Raw genomic sequence first — 27031 nt, forward strand, 5'->3', positions numbered from 1 at the left:
AAAAATTGCCTGCACTGATGCAAAGTCTACCGGTACTTTTTACCGGCGGTCTTCACGCGAATTCTGAAAAGAAAAGCACGGGCACATACTTTTCCCTTTGGGAAATATCCATCAAAAGCCAATTGCTAATCAGTGTGGGGAGTTTTTCCGAGAAAAAGTGTGCACGTACTTTTCAAATACCAAAATGTTTTCCCTTCCCTGACCCTGGGAACGCCTCCCCTACTGTGAATAAAAGTTTGCACATATAGGGCAGGTCATTGTCTAAAAGCCCATTTCCATGTTTTACCTGCGGAAGTAGCTTTGAAAAACGCTCTCTAAATGGAAATATCACAAAAAAAAGTCCTTTCAATTCAATACAAATGTATGAGCGCACAGGTAAACAATGCACCTGAGTGATCCTGGAAAGCTGCATCATTCAGTGCACGAGAGCTCCAGAAACTGAACAAAGCAGCCATAAAATGGACGAAACAGAAGAAAAAAAATAGATAAAACAGACGAAGCACAAATTAATTTTGAAGGCTATCTATACATCAAAAAGTTCTTAAATTTTACTGAAGTTACATGAACAGATTTACTTTTTGCTGTTACTATTTGGCTTTTATCTATACACAGCTCTTGAGGAAGAGAAGAAGCTTTGAGCAAAGTACAAAATGTTGTGAGTTATGCTGTCTTTTTTTGCCTTAAATAATTAAATATTGAAGTCACAGGCTAGCAAAGGCAAAATTTATTTCAACTGTACATAACAGAGTTTTTTTCCTTAAAAAAAACAACAAAAAACCCCACTTTGTTGCCATATATAACCACAAATATGTATACTGTACAAAACAATGCAACATTCAGATATACATCCATTTCATATTTTCAAAAGGCAGTTTCCCTTATGATGGCTTATCCCATTCACAGATGAAATGCACAAATATATAGAAATAGCAATATTAATGGTACCATGAAGACCCAGAATGGTGTTTTGGCAAGATTCTGTAATACACTCAATTTTTTTTAGTGTGAATTTATGGTAAATACTAATTCAATGACAACACCATTTAAATCAGGTGAGAAGGAGAGACAATGGTCAAAACTTAGCCTCTAAATCAGACCAGTGTCCATCCATAATACTAGCTGTACATTTAGATATATTACAGAATTGCATAAACATAAGATATTAGCAGGACTAAAGTTTCACATTATATACTGAAAAAACACTGCACCTCTGGACTGAATACCACCATTTGCACACCTGGATTTCTTACTTTAAAAAAACCAACAAAAATACAAAACATAAAACATTATCTAAATAATTCTTTTGTCTCCATTCTCAACAGCTCATTCTTTGTGACTTTAAAAAAAACTGGTATTTTACAGTTGTCTTAAAAGTGAAGGCAAAACTATCACCATACTGAACGGTGGTAGTAAACAGCCAAAGCGTTGGTGCACTAAATAGTGGTAAACAGCCAAAGATCTGATGCACACAAATTCAATAAAATGGAAAATCTGCATGAGACAAAAAAAAAAAAAATCTTCCATTACTCTATTACAAAGGAAATTCTAAATGCAGCAACTGTATATCATATGTGACGCCATTTTCAACCTATGTTACATATATATATATATAATAGAATTCAACTAAAGACCTGATTCACTAAGCTAAGCTTCCTGCCCCCTCTTCCACAGACACAAAATGGGAGAATAGCCCTTAGTGAATCCGGCCTCTAAAAGTTTAGCCAGAGCTGAAAATATCGGAATTGTTCTGTAACACAATGTTGTTGCTTAAGGATGAATGTGTGTAACATATTTAATATCATAAGCAATAACTGAGGTGACAATTACATCAAAACATGCTAGCCACATTACTCTTTTTAAGTGTACTTTTCCGATGTAGAGTGAGTGCATAGAATTTTGCCACTTCGCTTATAATGTTTTTACTAGCTTCAATACAGCAAGCATCCATATACAGTCTCATACACACACACGCGGGCACACACACAGTTAAAATGAGATAATAGACCATCTTCAGTGCATCATGGGCATAAAATGATTTTGGAAGAACCATCTAATTTCCATTAGCCAGAGATATACGAGGGACTTGTTATGCAAATATACAAAAACTCCATTTCTTCTGAACTGAAAATAGAAAACTACTGAGCTAAGTGCCTGAAAATCACCTTGGCCTCAATCCTGCAAATTTCCTGAGTATTACTAAATGGCGGCGTATCTGAACCTATTCCACCAATGACAATTTTTTTTCCCCTGTTCTACAGAACAATGGTATTCACTCCCAGCCACCAGCAGGTCAGGTTTCCAAGAATATCCCTAAGTTTATTATTTATTTACGGTATATTCAGCTTTTCAGGCATATCCTTGAAAACCAAGCCCTATTGGCAACCCTGGAGGACTGGGGAGTGAATACCACTGCTATAGCAAAAAGATACTTGGCTCAGCACGGGGCGAGATTTCACTGTGCCCTGCAGATATTTGTCCCTGGTGTTTCATTTTTTGCACATTTTCAAATTTTGGAAAACAGAGGCCCTCGTTTCTAAACAAATATGGCAATACTGCAAAAACCTTACTCAGTATCTCATGACACCCTTCCCCCATGACTCATGAGCAAGTAGTTTACTAGAAGTTTCTAGTTAAGGACTTGCAATAGAGATCAAAGCATATACTTTGATCCCTATTGCAATTTGTCAGACTTGTATTTTTATATCAATGCTATCAGAAAAGTTAATTTGCATGTGTATTGGTTAAAATGCTACAAACATACACACACGTGTTCATGCAGGTGTTCCCCACTTCCCTTTCCTAGGAAATGGTCGTGGATTCATAGAAAACAGAAACATGGTGGCAGAAAAAGCCCGTAAGGCCCATACAGTCTGCCCATCTGTCCGATTAATTTAGCATTATAATTCTCATCACTTCCTTAGAGATCCCCTGTATCTATCCCCATGCTTTCCTGAATTCAGATACTGTTTTCGTCTCCACCACTTCCACTGGGAGGCTGTTCCATGCATCCCCCACCCTCTCTGTAAAGAAATATTTCCTAAATTTCTCCTGAATGTACACCATTTCACCCTCATCTCATGACCCCTCGGTTCTATTAAATATGTATGTTTTTAGTCTGTAAACCACCTAGTCCACTATTTTGTGTATAAGCGGTATATAAAAAAAACCTGCTAAATAAATAAAGCCTCTTTTCCATGGAAAAAGGCTCACCCCTCCTGTGCATAATTTGAAAGTCTCTATCATATCTCCCCTCTCTCGTCTTTCCACTAGGTATACATATTTAGATCTTTAAGTCTACCCCCATCTGCTTTACAATGAAGACCACGGATCACTTTAATAGCCACATCTGGACTGCCTGCATTCTGTTTCTATCCTTTTGAAGGTGCGGTCTCCAGAACTATACACAGTATTTCCAAATGAGGTCTCACCAGGGACCTATACAGGTGCAATATCACCTCCCTTTATCTGCTGACTATGCCTTTCCCTTTGCAGCCAAGCATCTTTCTGGCTTTTTCAGTTGCTTTATCCACCCGTTTGGCCACCTTAAGATCATCTGATTCCACACTTCCTTTGTGCTTATAATTTCACCTCCAATATTGTATCTTTTCCTTGGGCTTTGCATCCTAAATGCAAAAACCCATTTTTTATTTTTTTTTTTAGCATTAAATCTTAGCTGCCAGACCTTGGACCATTTCTCGAGCTTCGCTAGATCCCTCCTCATGTTTTCCACTCCTTCCTAACTGTCCACCCTGTTACAGATTTTGGTATCATCAGCTAAAAGACAAACATTTCCTGACAAACTTTCTGTTATGTCACTCACATAAATGTTGAAAAGCAAGATGGGAGAATGTATAGCAGTGAATGATGACAGACTTAATTGGCATCTCAGAGACATGGTAGAAGGAGAATAACCAATGGGACAGTGCTATACCGGTGTACAAATTATATCACAATAACAGAGGAGCACCCAGGAGGTGGTGTAGCGCTTTATGGCCGGGATGGCATAGAGTCAAACATGATAAACATCCTGCATGGGACTAAATGCACAATCAAATCTTTATGGGTAGAAATCCCTTGTCTGTTGGGGAAGACTATAGTGATAGGGGTATACTACCATCCACCTGGCCAAGATGGTGAGACAGACAGTGAAATGCTAAGAGAAATTAGGGAAGCTAACTAAAGGGCCGATACAGTAAAGTCCGAGGGCGCACAGGACACTCTCCTGTGCGTGCGATACAGTATGCAAATTAGGTCCGGCGGTAGAAACAGGTAAAAAGAGGCGCTAAGGACACTAGCGCGTCCCTAGCGCTTCTTTAGGGACAGGAGCAGCGGCTGTCAGCGGGTTTGACAGCCAACGCTCAATTTTGCCGGCGTCAGTTCTCAAGCCCGCTGACAGCCACGGGTTCGGAAACCAGACGCTGGCAATATTGAGCGTCCGGTTTTCAACCCGCAAGCCGGGTTGAGAACCGAGAGGGAGCAATTTTTGGATCTAATTCTCAGTGGAGCACCGGATTTGGTGAGAGAGGTAATGGCGGTGGGGCCGCTTGGCAATAGTGATCAAATTTGAATTAATGACTGGAAGGGGGACAGTAAGCAAATCCATGGCTCTCGTGCTAAACTTTAAAAAAGGAAACTGATAAAATGAGAAAAATAGAAGAAAACTGAAATGAGCAGCTACAAAGCTAAAACGTGTGCAAGAGGTGTGGTCATTGTAAAAAAAATACCATCCTAGAAGCACAATCCAGATGTATTCCACACATTAAGAAACGTGGAAATTAAGGCAAATGATTACTGGCATGGATAAAAGGTAAGGAGAAAGAAGCGATTTTAGCCAAAAGAAGGATTCAACAGAAGAAAATAGGATAATGCATAAGCATTGGAAAGTTAAATGTAAGACACTGATATAACAGGCTAAGAGAGAATTTGAAAAGAAGTTGGCCATAGAAGCAAAAACTCACAGTAAAAATACATTTAAGACTAATCTGAGAAAATTCTTTTTCACTCAACGCACAATAAAACTCTGGAATTTGTTGCCAGAAGATGTGGTTAGTGCAGTTAGTGTAGCTGGGTTTAAAAAAGGTTTGGATAAGTTCTTGGAGGACGTCCATTAACTGTTATTAATCAAGTTCACTTAGGGAATAGCCATGGCTATTAATTGCATCAGTAGCATGGGATCTTCTTAGTGTTTGGGTAATTGCCAGATTCTTGTGGCCTGATTTGGCCTCTGTTGGAAACAGGATGCTGGCTTGATGGTCTGATCCAGCATGGCAATTTCTTATATTCTTAAAATGATACTATCCTGACACTATGCAGAAGATTCATATTGAATGAGGAGAGAAAACCATGACCAGGAAGGGAAAATCATACCATCACAGAGAAATATTAACTATAAGAGTTAGATGGGTTATGTATTTGAACTATGTGCCATTTTTAAACTAGGAGACAAACGTAAGTGGCAGGCAAAATAAGGACAAAAAGCATGCAAAAAATCTGTGTCAGTTTTCTGACAATTTGGGAACAGTGCAAACTTCATCCAAGAATTTCTCTGCAACATCAGAAAGAAAGAAATTTGCAGCGCAAAAATTGTGCAAGCCAAAACGCCTGGAAAAAAAGCACTGAGGAATTTGACTTAAAGGGTAACTTTCAAACAACTCTGTGTGGCTCCATATCATGTGTATATGGCCGCACAGAGATCTACTACAGTATTTTATAATGTGCATATCAGAATCATTAAAATAAAATGAGCATTTCTTAGTAAAATTTTGCAAAAACCTGAAAACATACCTTTTCAATCAGGCTTTTGGCTAAAGTTTAGGAATACAGTGCCCTTCAGCACATTTTGAAATAATTGGCAGTTTGAGTATCTCATGATGATGTTTGTGCTCCTTTGTTTCTTTAATGTTTTTATCATTTTTATGTTTTAAAATAGTTCATTCTTGTTTTTATCATATTTTATTATTGTTGTTTTGTTTTTAACTTGCTGCACTGTTTTAGATGTGCATTGAGATATTATGTATGTCGATTGTGCTCTGCCTAGAACTGTACAGAAGCCGAATATAAATTGTTAAAAACATTTACACAAACACCTTCGATGAAAGAAATTCCATCACCTTCTTAGGTAATGTGCCCTGCTGCTTAAATGCAATTACAGTTACAAAGTTCAAACATCAAACCTATTCAAATTTATCCTTTAAGCATCTGAAAGTGAGGTAGATGGAAGGTTGAAGTAAATTTTTCTTTTTTTCCATTAGGTCTAATTTTAATTTTCATACTGGATGAATGAGAATGGCTTATTTAGCAATTTCTTTGCATAGAGATTGGCAATAGTAGAGATCATTTCCGCAATCTGACGTCAGCTGGTAACCATTTCAAAAGAAATCATGCTTCCCACTGGTTTAACTGTAAACTAGTTTATAAAGCACAATAAAGTTTGTTTGTTTTACTTATTTATTTGTGAACTTTTAATATACCGACATTCGTGGAACACATCACGCCAGTTTACAATTAACTCGAAGAAAGGAAAATTACATCGAACGAGGGAGTGGGGAAGAGGGCGCAGGTGAGAGGGGGAGAAGAAGGGCTGGGAGCGAGAAAAGACTGAGGGAGAGATGAGCGAACAAAATTAAGAGGAGAGAGTGAAGAGTAACCATATTAACCATAATATACATTTCTAACTGGCCTCTTAAAAAACAGTTTGGAGGCTGCCAGATGGCATAGTCCTTTCAGGGAGAGTGAGGAGACCTGCATGAAATATTTGCTGACTATGTGAAACTATACGGGGGAGGGCCTGATACATGCCTCACTTTCAGAGTGCAAAAAACTAGTTAACCTCTGCATGGATAAAGGAGCAGATCCACATTGAACAGTGGACAAGAATTGTCCGTCTTCAAAAAGGAACAGTATGGATCAGTAGCGTAGCCACGGGTGGGCCTGGGTGGGCAGGTGCCCACCCAACTTAGACTCAGGCCCACCCAACTGGCACCGGAACTGCAAGGCTGTCGCGGGATCCCATCCCCGCGAGAGCGAACAAGAGAACCCACGCCTCGCGCGCCATCACGGCACACATGGGGAAGCGCTGCTGCGGCCGTATGGCCAACCGGTCTTCCGGTTCAGGGGGGGGGGGCGGAAGCGTCACGCGCAGCTTCCGCTTCCTCCCCCCCAATGCAGGAAGATCAGCTGCCTCTCCTGCTGCCACCCGTTCTCCTGCTATCTTCGGACCAAACGGCCTGCCGAACTTCCTGTTTGGGGGAGCGGAAGCGCCGCACACAGCTTCCGCTTTCTCCCCCAGAGCAGGAAGATCAGCTGCCTCTCCTGCTGCCACCGGCCTCCTGCTATCTTCGGGCGTCGGGCCGATCTTCCTGCTTAGGGAGGGGGGGGGGAGGGAGGAAGCGGACGTTGTGCGCTGCGCTTCCGCTCCCCCCCCCCCCCCCGACAGGAAGTTCGGCGGGCAGTACGGCCCGACGCCCAAAGATAGCAGGAGGCCGGTGGCAGCAGGAGAGGCAGCTGATCTTCCTGCTCTGGGGGAGAAAGGGGAAGCTGTGCACGTGCTTGAATGTGTATGTGTGGATGAGAATGGGAGTGTGTGTGGGTGAAAACTGGAGCCTGGGTGTGTATGTGGGTGAGAATGGAAGCTTGAATATGTGGGTGAATGGGAGCTCGAATGTGTGTATGTGTGGTTGAGAATGGGAGCCTGGGTTTGTGGGTGGGTGAGAATGGGAGCTTGAATGTGTGTATATATGGGTGAGAATGAGAGCCTGGGTCTGTGTGGGTGGGTGAGAATGGGAGCTTGAATATGTGTGGGTGAGACTGGGAGAATGGGTTTGTGGATGAGAATGGGAGTCTGGGTTTATGTGTGTGGGTGAGAATGGGTGCCTGGATGTGCGTCTGTGTGTGCATAAGAATATAAGCCTGGGGAGGGGTGAGAAAGTGAGAACTTGAATGTGAGCTTGGGGGGGGGGGGGGGGAGAGCATATGAGAGTGACAGCTTGAGTGTGTGAGAGGGAGTCTGTGAGAGAAAGCGGGTATGTGTGTGTGTGTGTGTGGAAGGGAAGAAGACAGTAATAGAAGAAAGACACTGAAAAGGAATTAGGAAATGAGCTATAAGGGAAAAAGAGACCAGGACCAACTGATTAGAAAAATACAAAGATCAGACAACAAAGGTAAAAATATATATCTATATTTTGAGATGTTAGCAATTTAAATATAAGCAACACAACCGCTCTCTCAAAATTTATGGACAGGTAGGAGCCGTGTATAAAATCGTAATAATAAGAAGGCTAAAGTACCACAAATCACCGTGAATTATGTTTGTATCATTAAGTAGACCTCATACTTAGGCGTAGATGTGAATGCTATGCTGCATAATTTGGCATTATTTATCAGTAAAAAAACAGCTAGTAGACCTGCATGCCTACAGCCCACCCATGTTAACCTTGTGCCCACCCAAAAAAATCAATTCTGGCTACGCCACTGGTATGGATTCAGTTGATTCTCTCAAGAAGAAAGTAAGCATATACAAAGAAGCAGCAAAGACTGAGGTCTCTTTGTTACCAGTAATAGGAACTGTGAAAACTCTAGTTAGGAAATGGTCCAAAACAATAATAAAATTGGAATTTCAGTGTCAGACAGAGAATATCAACGATTCATCTAATGGAGATGGAGTGGAGACCAAAGAGGAAAGCTCCTCAAAGGATTCGTCATCCACAGAAAACAAAGAACCGGAAAGATATCAAAAGTGATTCTTTTTCAGGAAGGACATCTGTGCAATCGATTTTGAAGAGGTTGTAGACAAAACAGCAACCAGATACTGCTCCTCCTCCACCTGCAATGACCATCAGTGTCATTCATGAGCAGATGAATCAGCATGAGATGGCATCCAATATTTTCAGTATCAACTGCAAGGAGCAAGAGCAGGAGCTGGCAATGGTGCATGACACACTGGATTGTGAAAAACCCTGGAGAGAAAAGTCAAAAAGAGGCCGAACGAGGAGGTGTGTGAATAGGGAACCAGTACCACGCCATCTGAACTCAGACCTAGTGGACCTGGCTCATGACAGCACAACTGCAACGCTACCCTGCATCAGAATGAAGGACACAGCATCTCCTTTTTGGAGGTATGTTTAGAAGACCAGACTATAGAGAAGAAAGGTGTGGGAAATGGACTAGCTCCCAAAGATGAAGAAAAAAAAAAAAGAGAGCTGTAAACAGAGTCCAGGAGCTTTTTAGTCTTTCCCCAGAGACTCAGCAATTGATGTAACCACATCTTCTGGCAATGAATTCCAGAGCTTAACTATGTGCCAAGTGAAACAGAATTGTCTTTGATTTGTTTTAAATGAGCTACTTGCTAACTTCATGGAATGGCCTCTAGACCTTCTATTATCTAAGAGAGTAAATAACCGATTTACATTAGCCTGTTCAAGTCCTTTCATGATTTTGTAGACCTCTATCATAGCCCTCCTAAACAGCCCTAACTTCTTTAGCCTTTCCTCATAGGGGAGCCGTTCCACGCCCCTTAATTTAGTCATCCTTAGCTGCACTTTCTCCAGTTCAACTTTTTTTTTTTCTTTTAAATGTGGCGACCAGAACTGCACACAGTATTCAAGGTGTACTCTCACTATGAAGCAATACAGAGGCATTATGACATCCATAGTTTTATTTGCCATTTCCTTCCTAATAATTCCTAACATTCTGTTTGCTTTTTTGACTGCCACAGTACACTAAGCTGACGATTTCAATATATTATCCACTATGATGCCTAGATCTCTTTCCTGGGTGGTAACTCCTAAGACGGAACCTAACATTGTGTAACTACAACAAGGGTTATTTTTCCCTATATGCAACACCTTGCACTTGTCCACACTAAATTTCATCTGCCATCTGGAAGCCCAATCTTTCAGTCTTGCAATTTATCATAATCCGCTTGAGATTTAACTACTCTGCATAATTTTGTGTCATCCGCAAATTTAATCACCTCATTCGTCTTACCCCTTTCTAGATCATTTATAAATATGTTATTGTAGCTTCTTAGAAACCTCTCATGAGGGACTCTGTTGAATACAGTTTGAAAATCCAAATACACCACATCTACCAGTTCATTTTTGTCCAAATGTTTATTCACCCCTTCAAAAAAAGAGTAGGACATCTGTGAGAGAATTATTCCCTTGGGTAAATCCATGCTGGCTGTGTCCCATTAAACCATGACTATCTAAATGTTTTGTGATTTTATTATTTATAACAGTTTCCACGATTTTTCCTGGCACTGAAATCACTGGTCTATCCTACATCACCCCGGAGCCCTTTTTACATATCAGGGTTACATAGGCCACCTTCTAGTCTTCAGGTACAACAGAGTATTTTAAAGATAGGTTACAAATTAATTGAAATAGGTCTGAAATTTCATTTTTGAGGTTTTTTTAGAACCCTAGGGTGTATACCATCTGGTCCAGGTGATTTACTACTCTTCAGTTTGTCAATCTGGCCTACCACATCTTCCAGGTTCACCGTGAAATCCAGGTATACTCACGGTTTGCCACTGCTACATCATTTGATAATGGGGATTATTTTCTTCTACTCCTGTCCCTTTTACTTCAACAATCCTTAATACAAAGAATATGATGGTAGAGGCCATCTAGTATGCCCAACTTACTTCCTGGTTCAATGTCAATGACCCCAGTAGATTTTTGGCTCTCTTTTCACTTTCACTTCTTAATAACTAGGGATCCTCTGTAATTATCCTGTGTCTTTTTGAATACATTTACTGTTTTTGTCTCCATCACCTCCACAGATGGCCAATTCATGCATCTGTCACCCTTTTTGTGAAGAAACATTTTCTAATGTTAACCTTAATCTACCCCTTTTGGAGCCTCATACCGTGACCTAAGAACTTCTTTTCCACTGAAAAGGTTTTCTTCTTCTGCATTATTTATGTCTTTGAATGTTTGTCTCAGCCCCCACTTCTCTTCTCCTCTACATAGTTGAGTCCTTATATCTCATCTCATTTAGCTTTTAGTGCAGACCTTGCACCATTTTGGTAGCACTTCTCTGGACCACCTTCTATATTCTTTCAGAGATATGGCCTCCAGAACTGGACTAGAGGTAGAGGTCTTACCAATAATCTGTACAGATGTATTAATGCCTTTTTTCTACTGGTCATCTCGCCCCTTATTTACCCCAGAATTTCTCTGGCTTCACTGTTTTGCTCCCTTGAGATGAGCAAACATGGTCACTCCCAAGTTCTCTCTCCTTCTTGCCAAGAATCCGTTTCTCACTCAACATCACATAGTACTCTTGGAGTTTTGTACTCCAAATGCATGACATTGCATGTTTTGCAGTGAAATTTAGCTGCCATATACTCAACTGCTCCTAGAGTTTTCTTGAATCTGTACAGCAACTTTCAGTCAAACAGGGTCAAATGCACTCTGATGGAACTAGAAACTTTGACTTCTAGTTTCATTCTTAAGACCACACACCTCATTATGCTGCACAGTACTAAGAAACAAATTCTTAACGGTGCCCTTCAATAGACTAATCTGTGAACATTAGACCAGAGTTTGAGATCCTTATTATTGAGCAGGTCTTACAAATCCTGTCCGGGGGGGGGCACAGCCAATTCGTTTTTTTTAAGATATCTGCAATAAATATGCATGAATTACATTTGTATATTGTAGGTTTCCAAAGTATGACATTTATCTTATGCATATTCATTGTGGATATGCTGAAAATCTGACTGGCTCGGGGGTCTCCAGGACAAGCTGGGGAAGCCCTGCTTTAGAAGGCAGGCTGAATTGAGACCTAAGCATACCACCGTCTCCAAACAAGTCATGTCTGCTCCCAGAACACTGACTTTTCCCTCACTTCTCCGATTTCCTTTAACAGGCTCATCTGGAACTTTTCAGAAGATCAGAGAGATATAAAGAGAATAGAAGTGATGACAATGGGCACAACAGGGATGATTATCTCTGGCATCTCATTCCTTTTCTGTTCTGGAGTCAAGATGCTTTTCATGGGCAGTGAAAGCATGACTGACCAGAGAGGCACATTAATTCTGTAAAAGGTTATATGATCAGAAATGTAATAAACTGGTACATATAAAAATCCATTCAAAAATCCTTGCACTATTAAATTGATTTCTTTTTAACATTTTTTTCTTTTAAAAAGGTCAAGCCATGTGCTTTCTTCTGAATATATTTAGACTAAAAGACTAGATGTCTACTTTACCCTTTCTAGCTTGGCAGAGAGGAAGGAGGAGCTCCTACCCAATGTCTCAAACCGTAACGATCATCCCCTAAGAAAGCTAAGTTTGAGGAAACAGTTTCTTTTGCTTTTAGACATGCAAGTCTAAGCAGTAAACTGGAAATGTAAACATCAAATGTATCATAATTATCAAATGCCATTATACACAAATTTGCCCAAATCTGAATTAGTTTACTGTGCTTATTTTATAGTCAGTTCCAACTGTACGTACAAATTTGCAATCCTCCATTTTGTTACACCTAACATTGCTTGTAGTTGCATATAAAGGTATTTGTACTGTGCTATGATGAGAATCCAGTTAATACCACTTAACTGCTAAACAGCAAAGCTGATTTTTTTTTTTAATCTTAATGCGCACTAGCATTACTTCAGAAGCTAATAATATTCAGTCCAGGCATATGCCTAAACCTATCTTTCAGTATGCTTTGCTCATGATGGGCTGAAAACTTATTAGTGAAATAACGTGAACTAAAAGTAGCATCAGATAATTGCAAATATCAAAGGGGATGGATGGACGCACATGTCAACGAGTCCCAAGGATGTGCATACAAAAGCAATACACCGTATTTTCTTTTGCAGCCTTACTCTCTGTGCCAAACACCAGCATGAGCCACAACCATTACTTTACAAGTAAAATTAGAACACTACAGGGATAATGTCATTCAAATTCTTGGCACTTAGCTCACAAATCAGTATGGTTTCAGTACAAAATACAAAAATATACACATTGTTTCACAAAAAATAAATTAAAAAAAATGAACAGCTGCCAGACTATCTGGGGAAGGGGAGGAAAAGTAAAAACACAAAATTGTGAACTACATATCAACAGCAGTCAGCATTAAAAAACAAATTCATGACGTATACCCTTAACAGAATACACATCCTTTTTCATAGACAGTTATTTGTTGAACGCATTTAAATTGGCTACAGAGTCTGAAACAGTACATGAGAAATATCAGGAGACTCAACAGCAAATTGTTAAAACATCACATTAAAAGAGACAAAGAACACGAGAAAACATCTAAGAAAAAAGCAGGTTGTGATATAACAAGCATTTGTTAAGAAAAGGTCAGAAGTGCATTAGTTCTGGTGAGAGATATATGAGCAACAGCTCTTACGAGATGTCGACCCCATTCTGTAACTATGGGCTGTCCATATACTGTCATAGTCAGAGTCTTCCGAGAGGTCTGAAGGCTCCAAGCGAGAAAGGCTACTGCGACGACCCAAGGAGTCTAGACTTGATTGGTCATCATCAGCCAAGACGTGATTATGCATCAGGTCAGTGCCTTGCCATGCTAAGGATGTTCGGGGGGGGGGATGAAATGGAATGGTGTGCGGTGGAGAAGGCAGAAGGGAGATGAGGAGGAGGAGAATGGACGAGAAAAGCCACAATCAAAAATAACATGAAACGAAAGCAAAGGGTGATGGGAAGAGAAGGAAAAGAGAAAATACTGTTAAAAGGTACATCGAGAGCTTCATTTTTCTAAGTTTTTGGGTGAATTCTGTCTAGTAATGGTTCAGTACATAACTTGGCAGATCCATAAAAATCAAATTCTAAAATAAGCAAGAAGTTCAATAAACTAGATATCAGATTGGTGGAACATTCAGAACACATTTTCTGAAGGAGATTATGTCACATACAGCAAAGAGTTTGGATCATTCACTGATTGGGCTGGGGAAGAGTTTTATAACAACCTCTTTTTGCATTTTTTTTTTTTTTAATTAGAGAGGCTTTATGGGAGTATTAAACTTAATAATAAGCTTGCTTGTTTTAACATCCAATTGATTTAAGGACCCCTTTTCTGTTCCACTTTTACTTTATTTCTAAGGAGAAATACATATTTAAAGATTTTTTAAATCTCTTCTAGCAACCCCCTTCTTTTATGAATATATATATATATATATAAGTCAAAGTACTGCTGTACTAACCCATATCAGAACCCCATACACACATCACACTGAAACAGGTAAATCGGGAACAGCTAAGGAGTACAACCAAGAAGGGGCTGTGCCTTTTAACAGAAAAAGGGTAAACAATATCACACAAAAAAAAAGAAAGGAAACCTAGAAATAAAATTAAGAAAAGATGAAATAGGGCCAAGAAACAAGCAAGGTGACATTTTAAGCAAACCAGGTAAGTCATACAATTTTCTCAAGATTGGAAAGGCATGCATACTCCGTGCTCCAATATTTTCACAGGCATTTTTTTTTACACAAGAGTATAATTTTCCAAATCTGGTTGAGTTTCAGACATGAGGAGGCTGCGGTTATGTAAACGAGAGAGACTTTCTCATGTGAAAGTGCCAGCAAGAGAAAGAGAGGTCGATTTTGTGCGTGTGAGGGACACAGAGACGAGAGTGGTCGGTGGCTCGTTGTGCGGCACAGAAGTCTCTGCGAGAGAAGGCAGCTATGCGTGCGTGTGAAATTGAGAAACCGTTTGAATTCTCTCCGCATGTGTGTTGGGGACAGATGCAGATACCGTTTTGTGTGGGCGCGTTCGTGGATGTGTGAAATAGAGAATGCTGGTATACAAGTCACATAAACTGTATGTGTATTAGGAGAGGCAGTGTGCATTTGACAAAATGAGTAGATGTGTCCTCAATTTCCACTCTTGTGGCCTTTTTCCACTGAAGCTGTGCAACTTTCCGTTGCTGGCCAATTTATGCGCGCTAGTTCCGTGGAATAAGAAAAATACACACTTATGTGGACTAAGATACAGAGACATATGCCATTTTGCTATAGCAAAAGTAGTCAACACATGCATATACTTTTTTGGATGCTACGGTGCTTATGTGGGGAATTTTGAAAATTATGTGGAAAAATTATAAAAGGTGGAAATTGGTGCTAACATAAGGCATTCTCCTGCATGTCCTGTAAACACAAAAAAATTAAATACATAAAATGTATCTTTTTTATGTCAATATATTTAACAGGAATCCACTGCCCGGTTGTTTTACATAGATTGAGATCAAACTATCCATATATAGAACCTGCTGTCACTTATACACCCATAACATTTGATAAGCTTAGAGAGAGAATGGAGCCTGTCAAAAACATTTGAAGAAACTATTCTAGAGACTTGTAACAGCTCAACAATTGTAAAAAAAAAAAAAAAAAAAAAGTCATAATGCAATTAACTGGGATGAAATATGTTGCATACTTTCTAGCAGTCTTTACCAAGAGAGTAATGCTGAAAGAAAAATGTACTCATTCCATGGGCCTAACTCAATAAGCATTCCCCCTCCTCCCGCAGAGACACCGAACAGGAAAAAAGCCTTATTAAATCAGGCCCCGTGTTGTATATTAAAATGTGTCACTCCAATAAAGGCTATCCCAATCTTTAAAAGTACCCTGCATGTCGTGCAGTGTTTCAAAACATCATTTGAGAAACAGAAACTTAACCACAACAAAATAATGACCACATAAGTCAAAATGCTGTCAGGCCATTCTTGAAATCCTTTTAACGTGGCTGCTATGTCATTCCCTAAAGCTCTGGGAGCAGCCATGTTGGCAAGAGTCATAAATGATCTCCTATCCATTGTATCTGATTAGATCACGGTAATCAAACAAGTAAACTCTGTTAGTTTCTTTTAGGTATTTCTACAGACCAACTACAGCCAGAAAGGATTTTTGGGGAAAAAAAGTGGTTTGTGGCCAGATTGTTCCTAACACCCATACAATTATTAAACTTTTCTTTGCCTTTGTATGCATTGGGTCACCTTTAATCATTGCCCTAAAAAGCTTTTGTAGAGTATTGGGGTGGCAGGACTTAATGATTAAAAGTGACCCGAGGCATGCTGTTTGATTACCACAGTGTCTACTGCATTTCAAAGGATTTTGACTCAGTTTTGGGGTAATTACCATTAGCTGCGCAGATCATGCCACCTATGATATTTGTAGGTTCATAATGCAATACAAATACAAGCATGGTGATTGTAAACTGGTTGCAAGAGAGGCACATGACATGCTTGCTCAAACATTATTAGTTTACTGCACATAATGAGCACCAGAGACTCTCTGTGACCCCCTAACTCAAGGGTCTCCGCAGGCCCTCTCTCGTTAGGCCAATCCTTTAAGCTCATCTACAAGCTCTTGGGTAATACAGTCTTTTGCACTGCCCTCTGCTGTGCCTTTCTCTGCATTCCCAGTGGCTCCTTAGGCTGTTGCCACAACTCGCACAGCTTGCCGGAGATCTCCATGGCACCTTTCTCAGGGGTTTCTGCAGCCACTCCCTCCAGGCTTTCCATGGTTCCTTGGTTCTTGGCTCCCAGTAGTGTCTCCAACTATAACACCGCCCATCGGTTCCCCAAGAATGCATTGCCACATCTTGCTTAGTTCTTGGTCCATCGCTGTGGCCAACGCCTGTATTTTCGCTGTCTGTCTGTAGCCATTCCTCTCTCTGGGCATCTATGGCATCAGGGAGTGGGCTTCACTGGCCCCACCAGCATTTCCCTCCGTCAAGTCTCAGGTTCTCCCTCTCATTCAGCTCTTGAGACCAGGAAAATCCCACTACGCAGCAGTACATAGCTATGCTCTCCCTTTAAGCCCTCTGGCTTCTCTTTCTGCTTTCACCTGCACTGCAGTACACCCACTGGATCCAGACCAGGTTGTCGGTAGTACTGCCCAGGCTTCGGGAAGCTGCACTCCTTGCTGTAGCATGTCGCTTGCTTACTCCTGGAGGTACACACCCTGCCCCCACAGACAGCACTCACCGCCAACCCTGGCAGCTTTTTCCAGGGCCAGACCCTGTTCCAGCCATAGTGCGCAAAGTGCAGTTGCTTACCTGTAACAGGTGTTCTCCTAGTACAGCAGAATGTCAGTCCTCACATGTGGGTGATGTCATCAGATGGTCAGTGGGATGACCTTGTCCTCACTTCCTGAAGCTTTACCAGTCATGCCTCTATTCTGTGCAAGTCAACACTATCATCTCTCCTTTTTGTCCCTGCTCTATTTCAGGTGACTGAGTATGCAAGTTTCCATAGCTACTCCTACACCCCATCACCCATCTCATTTCTTTTATCTACCACTCCCTACTGATTCTTTCCCAAACATGTTTCAATTTTGTTGTGGTTTCGGTTACTACCACCCCTACTGGTAGACTATTCAAGGTATCTGACAGTTTACTGCTAAATACCAAAACTTTCAGCCTGCATTTTTTGGAATTTCTCAGAAGCTGCACCATTTGAACCCAATAATATTACTGGCAAACAAGGCACTGCTTTCACCTAAGCAAAGAATACATCATAACCACGGCCCCTGGTCTTCCACGATTCCGTGGCCATGAGAAGGGCCGCAAAATCTAGCTTTTCCTGCAGAATTGGCCAGTTGCCAAAGAATTGCTTGGGAACATAAGAATATGCCATACTGGGTCAGACCAAGGGTCCATCAAGCCCAGCATCCTGTTTCCAACAGTGGCCAATCCAGGCCATAAGAACCTAGCAGGTACCCAAAAACTAAGTCTATTTCATGATACCATTGCTAGTAATAGCAGTGGCTATTTTCTAAGTCGACTTAATTAACAGCAGGTAATGGACTTCTCCTCCAAGAACTTATCCAATCCTTTTTTAAACACAGCTATACTAACTGAACTAACCACATCCTCTAGCAACAAATTCCAGAGTTTAATTGTGCGTTGTGTGCAGAACTTTCTCTGATTAGTTTTAAATGTGCCACATGCCAACTTCATGGATTGCCCACTAGTCTTTCTATTATCTGAAAGACTAAATAACCGAGTCACATCTACCCATTCTTGAGCTCTCATGATTTTAAACATCTCTATCATATCCCCCCTCAGCCGTCTCTTCTCCAAGCTGAAAAGTCCTAATCTTTTTAGTCTTTCCTCATAGGGGAACTGTTCCATTCCCCTTATCATTTTGGTCGCCCTTCTCTGTACCTTCTCTATTGCAATTATATCTTTTTTGAGATGCGGCGACCAGAATTGTACACAGTATTCAAAGTGGGGTCTCAACATGGAGCGATACAGAGGCATTATGACATTTTCCCATTTTATTCACCATTCCCTTCCTAATAATTCCCAACATTGTTTGCTTTTTTGACTGCCGCAGCAAACTGAACCAACGATTTAAATGTGTTTTCCACTATGACGCCTAGATCTCTTTCTTGGGTTCAAGCACCTAATATGGAACCTAACATTGTGTAACTATAGCATGGGTTATTTTTCCCTATATGCATTACCTTGCACTTATCCACATTAAATTTCATCTGCCATTTGGATGCCCAATTTTCCAGTCTCACAAGGTCTTCCTGCAATTTTCCACAATCTGCTTGAGATTTAACTACTCTGAACAATTTTGTATCATCTGCAAATTTGATTACCTTACTCGTCATATTTCTTTCCAGATCATTTATAAATATATTGAAAAGTAAGGGTCCCAATACAGATCCCTGAGGCACTCCACTGCCCACTCCCTTCCACTGAGAAAATTGCCCATTTAATCCTACTCTCTGTTTCCTGTCTTTTAGCCAGTTTGTAATCCACGAAAGGACATCACCACCTATACCATGACTTTTTACTTTTCCTAGAAGCCTCTCATGAGGAACTTTATCAAACACCTTCTGAAAATCCAAGTACACTACATCTACCGGTTCACCTTTATCCACATGTTGATTAACTCCTTCAAAAAAGTGAAGCGGATTTGTGAGGCAAGACTTGCCTTGGGTAAAGCCATGCTGACTTTGTTCCATTAAGCCATGTCTTTCTATGTGTTCTGTGATTTTGATGCTTAGAACACTTTCCACTATTTTTCCGGGCACTGAAGTCAGGCTAGGTCCAAGAAAACAAAGAGGTAGGCGATCTATGATAGCCGTCAGGAAAAACACAAAAATAGATACGCTGTTGCAGAAGTTGTCTTAAGCATTGCTGGCTTTCAATGATTGTACATTGGATGAAAATCACATTACTGAGTTTAAATTACGACTGTGGAGTGTTTAAGCCCCTGAGGCAGCGGCTATTGAGTCGCGAATCTCGGCCTGAGTCGGGCAATTTTTGAACACGTCTCTGTCTTAATAAACATTGAAAAAGATCAAGGCATCTATTTTTGTGTTTTTACTGAAGTCAGGCTATCCAGTCTGTAGTTTCCCGGATCGCCCCTGGAGCCCTTTTTAAATATTGGGGTTACATTAGCGATCCTCCAGTCTTCAGGTACAATGGATGATTTTAATGATAGGTTACAAATTTTTACTAATAGGTCTGAAATTTCATTTTTTAGTTCCTTCAGAACTCTGGGGTGTATACCATTCGGTCCAAGTGATTTACTACTCTTCAGTTTATCAATCAGGCCTACCACATCTTCTAGATTCACTGTGATTTGGTTCAGTCCATCTGAATCATTACCCATGAAAACCTTCTCTGGAATGGGTATCTCCCCAACATATTCTTTAGTAAACACCGAAACAAAGAAATCATTTAATCTTTCCGCGATGGCCTTATCTTCTCTAAGTGCCCCTTTACCCCTCGATCATCTAACGGTCCAACTGACTCCTCACAGGCTTTCTGCTTCGGATATATTTTTAAAAGGTTTTATTGTGAGTTTTTGTCTCTGCAGCCAACTTCTTTTCAAATTCTCTCTTAGCCTGTCTTATCAAGGTCTTACATTTAACTTGCCAATGCTTATGCATTATCCTATTTTCTTCTGTTGGATCCTTCTTCCAATTTTTGAATGAAGATCTTTTGGCTAAAATAGCTTCTTTCACCTCCCCTTTTAACCATGCTGGTAATTGTTTTGCCTTCTTTCCACCTTTTTTTAATGTGTGGAAATATATCTATACTGTGCTTCTAGGATGCTATTTTTTAACAATGACCATGCTTCTTGCACACTTTTTATCTTTGTAGCTGCTCCTTTCAGTTTTTTTCTTACAATTTTTCTCATTTTATCAAAGATTCCCTTTTGAAAGTTTAGCACGAGAGCCGTGGATTTCCTTACTGTCCCCCTTCCAGTCATTAATTCAAATTTGATCATATTATGATCACTATTGCCAAGCGGCCCCACCACCGTTACCTCTCTCACCAAATCCTGTCCTCCACTGAGAATTAGATCTAAAATTGCTCCCTCTCTTGTCAGTTCCTGGACCAATTGCTCCATAAAAATGTCATTTATTCCATCCAGGAACTTTATATCTCTAGCATGTACCGATAATACATTTACCCAGTCAATATTGGGGTAATTGAAGTCTCCCATTATTACTGCACTACCAATTTGGTTAGCGTCCCTAATTTCTCTTAGCATTTCACTATCAGTCTCACCATCTTGACCAGGTGGATGGTAGTATACTCCTATCACTATAGTCTTCCCCGACACAGAAGGGATTTCTACCCATAAAGATTCAATTGTGCATATAGTCTCATGCAGGATGTTTATCCTGTTGGACTCTATGCTATCCCGGACATAAAGCGCCACACCGCCTCCCGGGTGCTCCTCTCTGTCACTGCGATATAATTTGTACCCCGGAATAGCACTGTCCCATTGGTTGCCCTCCTTCCACTATGTCTCTGAGATGCCAATTAAGTCTATGTCATCATTCACTGCTATACATTCTAATTCTCCCATTTTACTTCTTAGACTTCTGGCATTAGCATACAAACATTTCAAAGTTTGTTTTTTGTTTGTATTTTATTCTGCTTTTTAATTGATAGGAATGTTAGAATTTTTTAGCTCAGGTGAGTTTTTAGTTACAGGCACTTGGACTACTTTTCTTATTATTGGAACCTCACTGTCGGGATGCCCTAATTCTAATGCATTATTAGTATCCTTTGAAGATACCTCTCTCAGAACCATGCGCTGTTGAGCGACTGTCGGCTTTCCCCTTTGTTCTAGTTTAAAAGCTGCTCTATCTCCTTTTTAAAGATTAGCGCCAACTGGGGACCAAGCCAAAATTAATACTGCCAAGGTGCTGGGATCTTAGGGCACTGCAATCCACTGCTTACATCTGGTTGGAGATAGTCCCATAGGCTCCAAACATGTAAATCAGAGTACCCATGCATAGCATCAGTGACATCAGTGGGACTTGTATGCCCATGCAGGAACAGCAACTCTCACTGCTTTCTCTTCTCATCGCCTGGCTTAACTACAGTGGTGGGAGCTTAGACCTGGCTTCCTGCCAGCCCCCACTTGCAGAGGCACCAAGCAGCCTCCCACAGGCACTCTCTGCTGTGCTTGCTCTCTTCTCCTCCACCACCTGAGCAGGAGGCAGCTTAACAGACCTCCCACTGTTCTCCAAGCCCCTCCTCTGGCTGAAGTGAATCAGAGGTTTACTGCTGGGGGTTTTTGGAGGGTTCCAAATGAAAATGTGGCGTATGGTGGTGAGTATGCTGGTGTGTGTGAGAGTGTGAGAATGAGAGTGTGTATGTGTGTCTGGAAGTTTGTGATGGTGGGGCTGAGGGCCGGTTATGTGAAAGAGGGTCTGTGCGCAAGTCTCTATACTGTATGTGAGAGATGCTACCTGGGATGGAGAGCAGAAGAGAAAGAAAAGACTAGGGGGTACAGAGGATAGGAGCAAGAGTGAGTAAGGGTGTGTTGGTGGGGTACAGAAAGCAGGAGTGACGGGAGAGAGGGAGCGGGAGAGAGGGGTGCAGGGGGGATTGGTGGGGCAAGAGTGATGGAATCAGAGAAGAAGCAAAAGAGCGAGTGAGGGGATTGGAGGAGATGCAGGGGGTGAGTGCTGTGAGGTGTGAAAGAGTGGATTGGAGGGGTGTCAGGGAGAGGACTAGAAGGGGCATGAAGGAATGTAAGTGAGAGGGAGGACTGAAGTCTGGGGACGTGGTATGAGTGGATCATTCCCTTCCTCTGACCCTAGATCCCACTTCCCAGATCCTTTTTTAATTCTCCCTTCCCTGATGGCCCCATCCTCTGCCCCCTCCATGTGTCGATCCTCCCCCATCTCTTATCCCTCTAAACCTTCTGCCTGCAATCCCTTCTTTGGCCATCTCTAGGTTTCTTCCCCTTTCCCTCCTGCATCATTCTGATCCCTTTTTCCTCTAATAAAGAGCCACACACGTTAACTGGACACAGAAATGTCAGAGAATGATGTTTACAAAGTAAAAACAAAATGACATTAAACTGAACATAAATGCAACATTATGCAAATGTGCCCCATAACTGCCACAGAAATTGCTAACTCTTGCTGCAGAATTCTGAAAACTCTGACACAGGAAACGAGGGTCTCAGATTATGACAAGGGCTCCCCCAAACAGAGTCTGAAAGCATTGATGGGTGCTGAACTTCCCCATTGTGATCACTAATCAAAGGTCAAGCAAGAGTGCAGTGTGGTAAAAGAACACAGTAGTTTGTAAATGTTTTTAAACAACGAGTATGAAATTTGCTTTATTAAACATTTGAAACCCTAATATATTTCGACTTGGATTTTGGAAGGAAGAAGGGGCGAGAGACACTAAGATTTAGTTATAGCTCAAAATTAAGCCCTGAATATTAAACTGTGGGACTCACTATTAGACAAGCCATTACTAGGCCTCTGGTTCCTAGCATTTCCTTTGACTCTTGGATTACCAGAAAAACAGAGAGAGATTGTTGTCTAGAGCCCTACATCTTTCAATTCCTGCCTCTCAAGATAGCATGTCCAGGCAGCTACAGGATCCCTCTCCGGCCCAAGGACTATCGAGGCATCTTCTCAAAGCTGCAGCCCTCGCACTACTTACTAGCCAGCAGGAGCAGCTCTTGTAGCAGCAGGAGCCATTCTTCCTTCATCCCTTACTAGGCCTGAGTACCCCACACCTCTGTTAAGTGACCAGGCCTGAATAAATCATGTTTTACTAGACATTCAATCCATTAAAAACTAAACCTGTTTTAATAAACAGGTTATTTTTAAAAGCCTCTTCATCTCTGAGTCACTCTACAGTGCACCAAAGGATAGATTCTGGTATTTTAGTTTAGGCTACCCAACTAATTATTTTACAATTAACAAGCTCTTTGCTGCTCCAGTCACTTCTGAAAAAACCTGCTAGCAAGCAATCCACTTGAAAAAGCGACTGAATCAATTTCATGCATACACAGGGAATGCATTTCAAATTTTCAAGTTTATCACAGAAACTGCGAGCAGCCCTATTTAAAGCAGAAGCTCATGATTTTCTGCTAGTTCGTAACTGAAGATTATGTAGGACTACTAAATAACAATTAACCTCAAAGTACTGCTGTTTTGGAGGGGTCCGTAATGTTTTTCGACCAAACGGGATTCTAATGCTTGTTAGGCACAAAAATGCAACCACTTCTGAAGTGACACAGCTAACAGAATAATTTTGGTGCCTGGCCTTGCTTTAGGTTTCCAAACAGAAGGCAGAAACAATAGGTACATTTCATTTTAGATTGATAGGTTATTTAAGCCGCAATAATTTCCTCTGTACAGGGCACATTGGCAATTAGTACTCTGTGCAACGGAGCTACAGGCCAAAGGTGAAGCTGAAAGCTTTTAATACAGATGGAGAATTGACGACCCGTAAATACCATGCCCAGAAATATTGCTATTGTAAGCTGAAATGTGTCTGTCTTTCTCCATGTGATTTGTGAAGAGGAGGAAAAACCGGTCAACAATCTAAAGGAAGCATTTCCAGGTAATTAACACCTGAATATGTTCTCCAGCTTATAGTACCCTGGAAGATAAACCAACTTGCTGAAGTTCACACAGCTTGGTTTTTGTTTTTTTTAGTTTCTTTTTGCTCATTCGGAACATAGGCCGGGATCTGGTGCACATTGCTACTTAAGGATGTTAAAACCAGTATAATGTTACAATGAGTAGCAGTCTCACAGTTTGATTCAACAGGGCCTACTGACTGGGCTTAAACCAGGCCTGCTGACTGGGCTTTCAAAAATAACCAGGTACTATTAAACACACAAAAAAAAACAACACACAACCCCAAAAACCAAGGAACACAAAGCAGGTTAAACCTACAGGTATGGCTCCTTCATAGAAATTACCTCATCTATAAGCCACTCAGACCTTCTTCATGGACGGATTTAAGGTTGCACATTTCAATAAGCAGAGCCTTGGTAGAATGTTACCATATTTTGACAATTTCATCGCAATTGTAAATCTCGCACATTGGTCAAAGCTCATTTTGCTACAAAATACAATACACAATCACCAGAAAATGATCCACAAAAATCAGTGTGTAAAAATAACCAGACCCCCTGCATACAACAGGGATACTCAAGTCATACCCGGCTAACAGCACATTTTCCAGGGCAAGCTGGACTACCAAGCAAAAAACAGATTTCCAGAGATTGATAAGAAGATTGAATGTTATAATTTCTTAGGAACTGCTGACAGTATGTATTGATATATTCTACAGATAAATACAATAAAAAAAAAGTGCTTGCTTACTTGAATTAAGTGTTTGGCGTGTTTTGGCACTTGTGCAGTAAGCCTCTATAACCTTTAAGATCTGTGCGTCTTCTTCCAATGCCGCTGTACCTGAATTCAAGAAAAAGCCGACAAACTTTACTGAACTGCTACCGGATAAGCTAGTCCCCAGCAGTGGCTGGCGTGTAGGTGCCGTGCTGTGACTGTACCCTCCCAAGAGCAACTTCTAAGGAGAAAGAAATGCAAATTTGTTTTCCCCACAGTATTGCCCATCTCCCTACGTAGTGTGATTGGAGGAGTGCTCCCTGATAACCTTTTCTGTACAACGTCGAGGCACGGGAAAGGAACGGATGAGAGAGTGGTATAGAGGACAGTGATCCTCTGACCAATATAATCTTTATAACCCATCTAAGTCACTCCCACCAGCTGACTTCCTGTGGCGGCAGCAGGTTGCAAAAGGTGGAAGCCTTGCCTGCCGAGGGTTGCTAAGGAGAAACACCCACCACCCACTCCTGCAGGGTGACGAGAGATAAGAAAGGGTAGAGAGGGAAGATGAAGCAGAAGGGGCCAGGAATACTAAAAAGAGATAACGTTGCATCGCCTCTGGTTAGACCTAAAATTCTACCCCTGAGATTTAGCTCCTGAAAATCAAGAAGCTCCGTGGCATTCACACATTTCACAGATGCTCAAATTGCACAGACAGAAATTGATCAGGGGCCTACCCCGTGGTGGTATTTGCAACTTACAGAGCCATTCTATGGCCTGGCCTTAAGAGTCTACAAAAATTTTAAAAAAAAAAGTACTCAGAGCAAGAGTTCTGAAGTAATAACTAAGAATTATTGTAGACTTATCAAATTCAGTTTGCATAATCAGCCCTTTTGTTTCCCCAAGTTATGACTGTGATCCCAGAAAAGCATGTAGATCGCCACTATATTATTTTAATATAGTACAATAAAAGTTGCCGGAACCTGCAAAGAATCCAGTTTTAGCTCTAAGAACTCTGCTCTACAATTAACGGCAAGCAATGAACCATTGCCTAGGAAGCTCAAATGAGACAGGGAAGGGTAAGTAATGACGCCATTCATTCTGCATAAGGGAGGTCACAAATACATTTGAAAAGGTACTGCAAGCCGCAGCTCAAAGCATCGCCCACGTCCCTGTCCGCGGCTACAAAAAAATCCTGGCATGCGTTTACCCAGCCACTGCCCTAACTGCATTTCTTTCCTTAGTCTTAACAGTAGACCTAAAAACGTACTTTTCCTCAGTGCAAATTCTTCATCTGATGGTTTCCGTTCAGGTTTGCGTTTGGGAAGTAACTTTTTCATAGTTTTGGGGCTCTTGCTGAGATCCTGGGGAGATTAAAAAAAAACCCAACAAATTGTTAAAAACTGCTGGCAGTATCATAGCGGAAACTGTAGCCTAATTAACCATTAGTTGTTAACTGAAGCCTACAGAAAGGAGCCACCACAAAAGCTACTGTTAGCAGAAGGTAGGTTTTAATGATAGTGTCAGTCGCTGTGAGCTGGTGTTTAAAAATGAAATTAGCCTGGTCTCATTTTTGTTTGCTTGAGCTGGATTAACGTTTCCTTCTTATCTTAGAAAGAAAAGCATTGCATTGCTTTGTAAGGGGTTGGGTTGCTTTGAGCAAAGGAAAACAGCAACAGAGAGACAGCACTTCTGCTCTACAGCAGGGACATGCCATTTCAACGTTAATACAAAGTTATCCACCCCCCCTTACCTTCAGAATACAAGACATCCTCTAAAAAGTGCAGAACAAGAAAGTGAAAAAGTGAAATCAGCAGAGCAAGTCCAAGGAGGGCAAAGATGTCTCAAAATGTCAACTTAAAACAGCATACACACTGCCAAAATTTTACAGCGATGAAAACCCCATAATACCCAAAGCCCCATGTGGCACTGAACACCAGTTTTGCTGGTGATTCTCTGCAATGCAAATTACAACTGAAGAAGATTTTGCCCCCATGGATGCAGGTCTCCAAAACTTGGCAATTCTGTATTTATACATATTCCAAATACATTCAAAGCAAGGGCTTTCAAACCTGCCCTCAGTCAGTTTGATTTTCAGGATATCCACATGAGATGTATTTGCAAACAAAGGAGGCAGTGCACTCCAAATCTCGCTCGTGCATATTCGTTGAGGATATCCTGAAAACCAGATGAATTAGGAGGTACTGAAGGACAGCGCTGAAAACCTCTACAATAAAACAAACAAGAGAGCATATGACTATATTTAACAATGAACTGCAGTACAACCAGTCAAAAACTCCATCAAAACAAGAGAACCTTGGAAGGTTCTATTCCTAAGCAGATGATATCAGGATAGTCTGCAGCACTGCAAGCAAGGACCCAAATCCAATGTAATCCATTAGCATTCTGTGTAATGGTGGGAGGACAAAATATATGAAGGGAGATGGGAAACTCTAATGGAAGA

General features: G+C 41.1%; 1 protein-coding gene across 7 annotated transcripts in view; it reads right to left on the reverse strand.

Annotated features, from left to right (window-relative positions):
• Window positions 1–27031, reverse strand: part of ARHGEF7 (Rho guanine nucleotide exchange factor 7) — a 367648-nt gene that overhangs the window by 52730 nt on the left and 287887 nt on the right. For 4 of the 7 annotated variants that reach the window (XM_029604689.1, XM_029604694.1, XM_029604693.1 and 1 more), the window contains 3 exons: window positions 26321–26341; window positions 25838–25931; window positions 24604–24693 (listed from right to left, as the gene is read on the reverse strand). In XM_029604689.1, the coding sequence (XP_029460549.1) occupies window positions 24604–24693; window positions 25838–25931; window positions 26321–26341 (205 nt within the window). Of the gene's footprint in view, window positions 1–10387; window positions 13548–24603; window positions 24694–25837; window positions 25932–26320; window positions 26342–27031 lie in introns of those variants that run through there. The other 3 variants (XM_029604691.1, XM_029604696.1, XM_029604690.1) reach the window with 3 other exon arrangements.

This window comes from Rhinatrema bivittatum, chromosome 5, assembly GCF_901001135.1.
Source record: "Rhinatrema bivittatum chromosome 5, aRhiBiv1.1, whole genome shotgun sequence".
In the NCBI taxonomy this organism is placed as follows: domain Eukaryota; kingdom Metazoa; phylum Chordata; class Amphibia; order Gymnophiona; family Rhinatrematidae; genus Rhinatrema; species Rhinatrema bivittatum.